Source organism: Convolutriloba macropyga, chromosome 3 (genome assembly GCF_964194025.1).
Source record: "Convolutriloba macropyga chromosome 3, txConMacr16.3, whole genome shotgun sequence".
NCBI classification, from domain to species: domain Eukaryota; kingdom Metazoa; phylum Xenacoelomorpha; order Acoela; family Convolutidae; genus Convolutriloba; species Convolutriloba macropyga.
The window spans coordinates 65,326,258-65,338,387 of NC_134470.1; the positions used below are offsets into that span (position 1 = coordinate 65,326,258).

The 12,130-nt window shown below is 35.3% G+C and overlaps 1 protein-coding gene across 2 annotated transcripts in view; it reads right to left on the bottom strand.

Moving 5' to 3' along the window:
- LOC142336365 (galactose mutarotase-like) overlaps positions 1-12,130 on the bottom strand; it is a 34,470-nt gene that overhangs the window by 15,735 nt on the left and 6,605 nt on the right. Inside the window, exon 5 of one of the 2 annotated variants that reach the window (XM_075385144.1) lies at positions 5,042-5,524. The exons of the other annotated variant lie outside the window; for it this stretch is intronic. Coding sequence (XP_075241259.1) covers positions 5,161-5,524 — 364 coding nt within the window. The 3' untranslated portion in view covers positions 5,042-5,160. Of the gene's footprint in view, positions 1-5,041; positions 5,525-12,130 lie in introns of those variants that run through there. 2 annotated transcript variants of the gene reach the window in all.

The window sequence follows — 12,130 nt, forward strand, 5'->3', positions numbered from 1 at the left end:
CAAAAACCACAAAATTCTAATGACAACACATAGTGTCAGAGCAATTAAAACCCATAACATAAAACTGAACTCATTAAGTACGTTAACTCCTACGTCAAGTGGACGCCAATGAGATCATCCATTAATCAGAAAAAGTGGGATTACAAAAAGGACAAAAAGCGGCAAAAACAGAGAACAATAGAAAAGTGCAAATGGAAACTGTCGAAGCCAATGAAATCATGAGCTATTCGCTGATAAATTTCTAAATGTTCACCTATGACTCTTCAACGCAAATGGGCACTTTCAACATTCTGAACAAAAATGCCAATTTTTTTAAAAATTGCATCAGAACTCGAAATCAAAATATTAGACAGAACATTACCGACTACCGTCGGGCAAGTTGCTCTCAAACAACCGGCGAGCGGTTGCCTTCGTCAGTCGCTAGTCACTGTTTAGTGAGGCTAGCTTTAGCTTAATTGAAAGGGTGTGAGGTCAGCGCAGCGGGTGGTTCACCGGAGAGGCTGATGGGTGTGGGGTAATAATGGAGGTGGGGGGAGGAGGGGGCAACGGTGGGAGGATGGTTTTTAGCTACATGAAGCCCTTGAGACCCGAAAGGTGTGCATAGGTGGTGATTGGGTAAGAAGTGAGAGGGGGCTGATGTGGGCGGGGGGTGGGGGTGGCGTGTCAACCTCCAAGAACCACCCTCCACACCATAAGAATATGTCTCCAAAACAGTTTCTGTGAATCGCATACTTAGAGGCTAGTGAGCTGAAACGCTCTAAGAGCACTTAATGCCCGCTGGATGCAACCTGTTTATCCCGTTTTTGAGTTCAAGAATTCAAATGGGTCAGACGAAAAATCGGTCAAGCGATAAATCGCATAAAAACAGACCGACAAGACTATTATAATTACAACTAACTTCATTTGAGAGCATTTAAAAAACCACAAACCAGAATACTTTGTGATTCACTATAAAGTATTTGGCAACTGTCGTTAGGGGGCATTAGTGAGGCCGAATTTCACAGAAAAGTGTTTCAAAAGCGGGTCAAATTCAATTTTTTTGAAAAAAACTTAAGTATTAACAGCCGTTGAGTGAGCATTCATAGCATTAGATATATTCACTTAACACTCTTTAAGAAGCCAATTGGCCAATTTTCAATTAACCAGATTAATCCATAAAACTACAAAATTGCAACAAAAGCAGGCAAAACAACAATTCCCTAAAAAATTTGAAAACACACGTGTCAAAGTCATATAAAACACAAGCGAAGATTCGCTGAAAACAAAATATAAGTTCATTGGGTCTAATTTGATCGTAAATGAAAAGTGACTTGTCTCTGAATATGAAAAATATTGTGAAAAGGATAAAAACAGCTCTCCAATAGAATTCGAATTCTTTAGATTGTAAAATTCCTGATGCGACCAAAACCAGTCTTTTTTGCTGCTCGTCTTGTGAAAGCATATAAAATGGCCCATAAAAGACGCTAACGGTGAGCAAAATTACTCCCAAAGTGTTCACAAAAACTTTAAACTTCGATAGTTCCTTTAAACTCTATTCAATTTTAAATTCTACGCTTGGAGAGCTTTTTAATGATACCACTCACAATTCTCGACGATGAATATATCAATAGGCCAAAATTAATTACAAGAAATTATTTGAGTATATAGTTAGCCCCTCAACTAAGTGGGGTCGGAACAAAAAATTCAAAATCCAACTGGATACTTCTAAGCTAATTTTTGCTAATGATGGAAAAGCATTTCAAATACGGGGCGCCATTATAGGACGCCTTAATTTGAATGCGTAAAAAAATCCTTAACTTTCAGACAAGGTTCTTATAATTCGGGCGTCAAAAACCTCACACAATTTTACCTGAAATGCTTATTTTCGTCAAAAGATAAAATGGAAAACGAAATAGTTTCCAACAATTACCAGTCGTCTCACTCGTTAACAAAAGAGAATAATTTGATTTTTCTTTAGGAGATTTTGTTATTCAAATGGTTCAACTTAACCCATTTATTTCTTGCAGCCGGTTTTATTTCCGATTTAACAATATAAAAAGATGAGGATATAAGAAGTATGTCAAAAATAATTCAAATTTTTATATTGGAATTATTTAAGATTTTAAGAAGCAAACTGCCACAAATTGAATTCAGCTCCTTACAACTCTGAACTACTGAGTAAATCGGTCCACGTAAAAATCAGGTAATCAAGCGAGATGTAAATCAAGTAAAAAAAGTCGAGCAAAAACAATACATTGTACAGGACACACTCACGCACGAAAAACAATAATTGATTCGTCGTTGAAGAGCAAATAAACGGGGGTGCGGTTTGAGAGTGCAGAGTTAGAGAGAGCGCGGTCCAAAACGCTTAACGACTGTTCATTTACAATATTTTTTTCTCAGCAGCTGCTGTGAATTGTACACTTAAAGACTAGAGCTCAAATAGAGCTGCTTAGCCATTTAATACCCTCCGGGTTCTACCTGTAAATACACTTAAATACTCTTAAATGCACCACAAAAAAATTTTTCGAAGTGAAATCCAATTACAAAAGTGAGGAATACAGGAAAAACAATGGGTGAATGTGCGCGAGAACACAAAACGAGCGCCCAACTCGAAATCATATTTTTATGGTAAAAGTATAATCATCAACAACGTGCTGCTGGTAAATATATATATATATATATATATATATATATATATATATATATATATATATAAAACGTCTAGTTAGGAAACTGTTTTCGATTCCTCAGATTCAACAAAGACAAATTTGGCAATAAAGGCGAATTTGATCAATTGGAGCTAAACTCGCTCTTTTAAATCTCGCAAATAATCTCTTGAACATCAATTTAACATACAAAGCCAAAATCAGACAGAAGTGTTCAGAAGGATTATAGCCGGAAAATTGACAAAAACAGCCGTAATTGACTCCATCGGCCAGCGTCAAGATAAAAAAGTGAAATGAAGAAAGATAGAACAGAAATAACTGACAGTGTAACTTTTCTATGTCAAAGAGTGCTATAATGTGGTCCGCATTTTCACAAAGTAGATATAAATGCTGAATTCGCCAACAAAATTTGAGCACAAAGGCCAATTATATTGGACATTAATCCAACTATCATAGTCTGATAAAATTAAATAACCAAGTCAACAGTTTTAATTCCCAGGCTTAATTGTTTAATCCCGGTTTCCCAATTGATTTCTTGCAACCACTTCATTGAGGTATAAGAGAGTTATCATTGGAATAATTGAAGTAAAAACTGCCTTCAAACACAGCCAGATGCGCTCATAATTGAAATATTAATTTCATTAAACTAATCACTTTGATAGAGGAAAAAATCTGTCAATTTTTTTCATTTAGCCAGAAATTTTGACAAAAAAATTATTTTCAACAAATCAAATGAAACATGAGCTGTTCAAGAGGAAGCTCTAGGCATGCTAGAACATTGAAAGCAATACACACCGGAAAAATCGGTAAGCAAAAGTTTAGAAAATGTCATAGTTCTCAACAGCTGTTCTCGAAATAACTTGTAACATTGCATTTCTTTGATCATTGTATACATACACCGTACATAAAACAACAAAAAAAACAATAACATAGCTGGCAAATTGCCAGAAAATAGTCACAATAGCTTTTTAGATCTGCAGTCTCAAAAAGATTGTAAAGGAAACAGACCAAAAAAATTTCCTTTTATTATATGATGAGATGTTATATTTTGACCAGTAATCTGTGTAACTTATGGCTTCTTCTAATAGCTGCTCTCAAATAACCTTCAAATAGAGTGACACTTACTTACTTGACCTTATCTCTTTGAATTGGAGTAAAGAAAAGTCAATTTCAGACTGAGGAAGTCATTTTTGAGAGTGACGTAATTGATATGTGACAAAAGAACTAATTGCTCGATAAGAGCAAAAATGACGTCACGCACGCAATTCAGTTGAAATCGCATAAACGAATGAACAAACATAAACCGACTAATGTCGGAAGAATTGCTCTTGAACGACAGGCGGGTAGAAATACTGACCCCGCCAGGATTCGAGCCTTTGACCTCCCGATCCATAAACAGATGCACTGCCCACTCGGCTATCAGGCCCTTATCGTATATGTGCTGCAAACGTTTTTATACTAGCAACCAGCTTTACTTCGGAGTGAGAGCAATAGAGATCACTCAAAAATGAAGAACGAAAGCGAGAAAATGTCACTTGAGACGTCAAAGAATGTTGTAGAAGAAAAGCGCAAAACGATCAAGCAAAACATTTAAATACAGAAGACCAACGCGTTTACAATAATTGCTATGAACTTTGTTCAAGAGCAATTAAAAAGCAAATTTTAAGCGATTGTGACGTCATATGGTCGTAACAAAAATCTTGACGACAAAAAACGAAGAGAAAGCTAATAATAGCCTCAGCTCTAGCTTTGCGGATATTAATAAAAAGAGGGCAAAATTGGATATTCACTAATACGATGACAACAATTGGCGGCAAAGACATCAGAAGCTTTAGTTACCCGTCGATGTATACAAGCCACTGGAAATTGGCGCAATGTAAAATATGTGTCATTTTAATAGTACTGAAGAGAAACAATAGAAACAGAAGTCAAATTGCCGCACGTAAAAACATTTTGAAAACCGAAAATTTTTTCATATACCGATTTCTCATTCAACTTTAAAGATCCTTTGAATAAAAAATCACGCCTGAAACCTTGCTTTTTCGATCGCTTTACTACTCCAGCGTGATTAATGTCACCATCCTAATTTGACCTCCCAAATTTGACGTGAAAACGCCGAAAAAAGTGTGAACAGATCTTAAAAAACGACAGCACACCAATACAACCCAAATACTTTGGATTGTAAAAAAGGAGGGAGCCTAAATAATAGTGGTTAAGAGACTGACGGCGATTATTAAAAAAAATACAACTCGCTCATCGACAGTGTCTTTTAAACCATGGATTCCCCTTTCAAAACATTTTGCTACAACGAGAACTTTTCAGGCAAGTGCAAATAAAGTGCAAGATTAAACAGGCGAGACGAAAAGCCACACCCTAGCCTCTTTTCGCTTAGATTGGCAGTAAAAGCTTTTGCAATTAATAGAACAAATATTCTAGCACCAAGAACAAAGTGAATAAATAAATAATGAAAGTATATAATATCAGTTTAACCCCATCCAGACAAACATTTTCATCAAGGTTCACTGATAGTGAACAATTTGAACTGGATACGATTATAGTATTCTTCTCCCGGTCGCAAGACAATACTTGGGAACTCAGTGTGATTCACAGCGTCCGGGTATCCATGAGCCTCAAATGCAAACGAGCTGTGATGTCTATATTCAGTACCATCTTTGCCTTCGTCCACATTAATGTAGTAATTATTGTAGAACTGAAAACCTGGTTGATTTGAGCTCATGTGAAGACACACATCTTTGAATTGTGCCTTGGCGTGCCATTCAGTTTCACGTTTCTTCTCGTCCGTCATACAGAAATAGTTGTCAAATCCAACACCACAGTTAACGCTCTCCAAAATGGTTCCCAGCCGAACTGCGTTTCTGTAACAATCTTCCGGTCTCATAAGTTTCACAGACATATAAAAAGATGAAAAGACCAGGCAAAATAGGAAAAGTGTCAGAAAGACAACTCCAGAAGGAACTCAAAGCATAGTCGAGACGGGACAAGACGCCCGTCCATATAAATATAAATCCCAAGGTAATAGTCGTAAAAACTATTGGGCGGGAACAATAATCAAAAGCCCAAATTCTTAAAACAGCAAAAAGCATCATACAGAAGCAACTATCAGGCACTGGGAGCTCCGAAAAATCTCACCGATGCAGTAACTAAGATGCTTTAGCAACCAACTCCAATGAAAAATGCCAGTAAAGCCATAAAACAAGCAATTCCGTAATGGAATATGAACGAAATGTAAATGCGTCATAAGATAATCAAAGCAACCTTGAGATGTACTAAAACGCGGCAGACCCTATTCCCGTTGTGACTAAACAGCTGTGAAAAAGCTGTTCTACAAACAACGGTGCAAAAACGTAAACAAGAAATAAAAACGAAAAAAAAACAGACTGCAATGGTTGTATAAACATCACCTGCTGTTCAGAAGCAGTTCTAGCTAACAATTTTTTCCTTAGAAACTACATAATGCTGGGTACTAATCATATTTCAATTTCTAAAAAATAAATATATAATTAAGATGATGTTTCAATAGTCTTTCTTAAATTTTTGTTAATAAAATATGTAACTTTCATTCCATCAATAGCTTTGTTCAATTATTTGTGGATTATAATGGCCGAATTCTCCAATCGTCACTAGTTTGCAATTAAAGGTATAAATTTCTGCAAACTAAAGCTTTGGATAATTTTTTGTACTTGTATATTGGGTTGTTACATTTGTTTTAGTTTGAGGATTTTGTGTACGCACCGAATGTTTTCATGGAGAAAATTATTTATTGTTCGAGTCTCTTCTCGTGTTTTTTGATTCGACGAGACAAGCAATAGGCTAAGGAACACACAAACATGGACGAAATGTAAATGCGTCTTTGGAGTCTCATAGCAACATTGAGATGTACTAAAACGCAGCACACGCTATAACCGTTGTGACTAAACAGCTTTGAAAACGCTGTTCTACAAACAACGGTGCAAAAACGTAAACAAGAAATAAAAACGAAAAAAACAGACTGCAATGGTTGTATAAACATCACGTGCTGTTCAGAGGCAGTTCTAGCTAACAATTTTTTCCTTAGAAACTACACAATGCTGGGTACTAATCATATTTCATTTTCTAAAAAAATAAATATATAATTAAGATGATGTTTCAATAGTCTTTCTTTAATTTTTGTTAATAAAATATGTAACTTTCATTCCATCAATAGCTTTGTTCAATTATTTGTGGAATATGATGACCGAATTCTCGAATTGTCACTAGTTTGCAATTAAAGGTAAAAATTTCTGTGAACTAAAGCTTTGGATTTCATTATACTTGTATATTGGGTTGTTACATTTGTCTTTGTTTGCAGATTTTGTGCACGCCCTGAATGTTGTCATGGAGAAAATTAAATTATTTAATGTTCGAGTCTCTTCTCGTGTCCTTTGATTCGACGAGACAAACAATAAGCTAAGGAACACACAAACATGGACGAAATGTAAATGCGTCTTTAGAGTCTCATAGCAACATTGAGATGTACTAAAATGCAGTACACGCTATTCCCGTTGTGACTAAACAGCTGTGAAAACATTGTTCTACAAACAACGGTGCGAAAACGTTAGCCAAAGATTAATTGGAATGAATAAACACATCGGAATGATGTATAAACATTACCTAACAACGTCGAGAATATTGCTTTCAAAGTCTGCTCTGAAATCAATATCTGCTCTTGACAGCTTGTGTTCCACCAGCAGAAACAAGCGACAAATTTTCTCAAATAAATATCGGAGAAATGCAATCAGTAAATGGCTGTAAATCCTCAAAAAATAAGAGCAGCAAACAAAACAACTCAAATTCGACGAGTTGCTCTCAAGCGACCGCCGAGGGGTTGGGTGGGAGAACTGGACAATGGACGACAGAGGCGGGTACAAATCGCCATGTGAAGTAGGGTGGAAGAGGGATGAGTGTTTGTGGAGAAAGGTGACTAAGAAAGATTAGGATTAAGATTAGGAACCGCCCTTCGCACCATGAATTTATATCTCCTCAAAACTGTTTCGGTAAATCGCATATTTAGAATCTAGAAAAACTCTCAGAGAGCTGGTCAGCCACTTAATGCCGTCCGGGCTTTACCTGTTTATCATGTCTTTGCGGACGAAAAGTCAAAAGCGTCAGACAATATCGGGCGAGCAAAAAAACGCCCTATGACTAATACAGTTGCTATAAACTTCATTTGAGAGTAATTAAACAAAAGAAATTGAAATCAGGAATGTGTACAAATTCTTATAGTAGCACCTCAAATAAGTAGCCTTTTTGAGGTACCACGATAAACTATGGACAAAACTTTAAAAAGAAGATCTCACAGATGAAAATGTATCAGAAGCACAAGAAATTGTACAAGAAACCTATTTATTGCATCTAAATTAATTCTCCTTTATGAGGTCTTCTTGGGTTCCCACTCGAGGAGATGTACTTCAATTTGGAAATTCACGCATAAGATCCACGAAGTACTTATCATCTCTTAATTCACTGTCACTAGTTAATTCAATTCATTCAATCAAGAAATTGACAGCTGACGGCAAAAAATTGGAAACACTGAAAACGTCAATGCGTTTTAAAAATCGCAAGGCAGCTTTTGGGCGTACTACCACGTGATACATACAAAAGCTGGAAAACAGACCCAGAAGGAATCGAATAAAAAGATTGTAAAGCAGTTTATACAAGTCTATGGAATCACTGAAGAAAGCAGACAATAATTATTCAGTGAATCAATCATCACACATCCAGAGAAAATCCATACAAAGGGAATATTGTCCTTTGAGGCAGCAGATCTTCCACAAAACGAATCAAATAAATAACCAAACTTACAGCGGAATGGGCTACATTATGATCGTGCACATTCAAATTACAATGGATAACAAACATGCCCCGCACATATGGACAACAAATCTGTAATAATCTTTGTCCAAAAACTTGTTACAAAAAAAACTAGCGTTTATCAGAAAAACTTTATATAAATAATGACACTACGCGTCCTTAAAGTACACAGTACAACAAACTTAAGGAGCTGAATAACAGACAATGCAAAACGGGCAAAAACGGAGATATTTAACAAATATCAGAAGTTTTTTTTAAAACCAGTGGCCTCAAAGTAAGAAAAAGCACCAAACGGCATGCTAAAATCCTTAACCAAAGCACAACATACAACTTTAGAAGCAATAAATCAACCTCAAATATTAGTCTTGAAGAAAAGCGCAAAACGGTCAAGCGAAAAATTGCATAAAAAAGACACACACGTTTACAATAATTGCTTCTCAATTCGAGAGCAATTAAAAAGAATAGAGCATTAAAACATTAAATCATCGATGAAAAAATGGGAAAAAAGGTCAAAAATGTCCATTTGCAACACAAGCACAAAAAATCACAATCAACAAAGTTTTTCTTCAAACACCGTTCTTCAATCTACTTCAAATTTGGTGCAAAAAAGTGCCGCAAAACCACTCGCTTGTTCGCTGTTTCGGCGTGACCAAAATCACCACTCCAATTTGACTTCAAAAAGCATGAAAATGAGTGAACAGATCATTAAAAAAAGACAGCTCACCAATACAATTCAAAGTTTTTGAATCGTAAAATAACGAGAAACAGCCAGTAAAAGAACCAAACAATAACAAGAAACAGCCAATAAAAGCCGCAGCTTTTGCTTTGCTGCTATTTAAAGAACACATTTCCAAAAAACAGGCAAATAATTTTGAAGAATACCGAAAGGAAGCTGAAGTGTAAATACGTCACAAAAATCTCAAAGCAACTTTGAGACGCAATGTAACGTACTGCACGCTATAACCGTTGTGACTAAACAGCTGTGAAAACGCTATTCTACAAACAACGGTATTTTTTTGATGATGATTATTTGTATAGAGTAATTAGAGGAAGGAATAATCATTAGAATTGATTTATATATTAAAAGAGCAAAAGTATCATTTAAGCAATGCTGTGAAAACGCTGTTCTGCAAAGAACGGTGCAAAAACGTATACAAGAGATTAAAACAAAAAACAGACTGGAATGAGTGTATAAACATCACCTACTGTTCAGAAGCAGTTCTAGCTAACAATTTTCTCCTTAGAAACAACAATGCTGAGTACTGATCACATTTTAATTTCTAAAAAATTATATAGAATTAAGATGATGTTCCAATAGTCTTTCTTAAACTTTTGTTAATAAAATATGTAACTTTCATTCCATCAATAGCTTTTTCAATTATTTATGGATTATGATGACCGAATTCTCCAATTGTCACTAGTTTGCAATTAAAGGTATAAATTTCTGTAAACTAAAGCTTTGGATTTATTTATACTTGTATATTGGGTTGTTACATTTGTCTTTGTTTGCTGATTTTGTGCACGCACTGAATGTTTTCATGGAGAAAATTAAATTGTCTAATGTTCGAGCCTCTTCTCGTGTCTTTTGATTCGACGAGACAAACATTAGGCTAAGGAACACATAAACATGGACGAAATGTAAATGCGTCTTTAGAGTCTCATAGCAACATTGAGATGTACTAAAATGCAGCACACGCTATAACCGTTGTGACTAAACAGCTGTGAAAACGCTATTCTACAAACAACGGTACATTTTGTTAATGATAATTATTTGTATAGAGTAATTAGAGGAGGGAATAATCATTAGAATTCATTTATATATTAAAGGAGCAAAAGTATCAATTATGCAATGCTGTAATTTGGCCGGGAGGATAAAACAGGGGGATATAGGTGAAGAACAAAAGATGAGCTAGTGTCAAGGTAAACATGAAGATATTGCTCGCCTTTCGATTTATCAGGCAGTTTGATTAATTCATGTTTGTCGGTAGTTTGAGAATATGTAACTGCGCCATGAAAATCTCGACTCAAAGCCAAGATGGATTAACACGCAGTCAACACTTTTACCCACGTGATTAAACAAGAGTCATGACTCTGCTTTGCCCACGAAGGGTTATAACTCTGTCATCAGGCTAACATCATATCTCAATTATTTAAAGACAAACCTGCCTATAAACAGCTATCGTGAGCTCAACCAACTACTCGCAAAATTGAGTGTGTAACTAAATGTAGCTTCCTAAATAAAGCGTCATTTTTCAAGACCTAATTTAGACAGCTCAGGAACGATAGCTCTCGGTCGCTATTTCCAACATAGCCAACAGTTTGCCGATTCAGGTTGAGACAGAAAAATAAGATAAATTGATAGAAACTTTCAAAATTAAATAAATTAAAGGCCACTAATATATATATTCAGGCACAGAGATTTCAAAATAAAACGTGTAAAACTAAAAAACACTTATAAGTTCAAAAATGTGATAGATAATGTACTATATATATTGCTTTAACATTGTTGAGAGTTTTTCAAGCGCTAATTGTTCTTTTCGAGAATAAACTACCGGCAAATCGAGTGCCAGAAAAAGCCCTCATTGACGCACTTGATGCACATCGGGAATGAAAGAGAAAAAAGATAAAAATTGATAAAAATTATTTTCCAAGTGTCAAATAGTGTTTTAATTTGGTGCGCAGTTTCAGTCAGATTCTAAAACTATACTTGATTCAGCCTCTATAATGAAAGCAATTAATCTTAACACTAATGTCAGGACGCAATCGCAAAAATGAACTTTGATAACCTAATGCGTTATAACTTAAAGGCCGGGCTTTATCGGTTTATCCCGTTTCTTTTGATTTTGCTGCTTTGACATTGACAGAATTCACTGCACTGCGTAACTTAATGAGTGAAAAATGAAATCTATGCAGTTAAACAAGTAAGTAAGGTAAGTTAGGGGTCAAACGTCAAAATGGTAAAACAAAAAACGTGCTCAAAAGTTTTATCGAATATAAAAAGAGCTCGCATAAAAAATTGTTGTTGAGACGCTCACGGCGGCTATTATTCATGGAAACTAATAATTATGAACACACTAATTGAATGAAAATTTGCAAACAATTTGAAAAATAAAGTTAGCTAAAAGTTAGCTAAATAAAGCGTTTAGGGCACAAAAGCTTAGTTGTTCGTAGTGCAGTCACTTGATCAAGCAGGTAGACAGAAAAGGCACATTAAAAAACGTCAATTTGATGGTAACATTTAATCAGAAATAGTGTTCTGACCTTTTGGAATCAACAATCCCTAAAACGCTTAAGAACTCAAGCTATTTACGATTATTTTCACGGACAAGAAATTTGAAAATCTGTTGATTTTGAAGAATATTGATCCTGATATCGCATTTTTTGGTCCGTTGTCCAAAAAAGGATTGGAACCAGATTCTCAACAGATTTTCTTAAAAAATCCAATAAGTATTAAAGCTAGAAACTGTTTTAAAATCTGAAGTGCTTTCAAGCATTTTTTTGCTGAAAACGGAAACATGAACATTGGTTCAATCAGGATCTGTAGAATACAATTTTCTCCTCAATTATGCTTGACTTTACAATAACGTTAAAAACACATTAACAGAAACGTAGCTAAAAAAACTTAAGAGAAA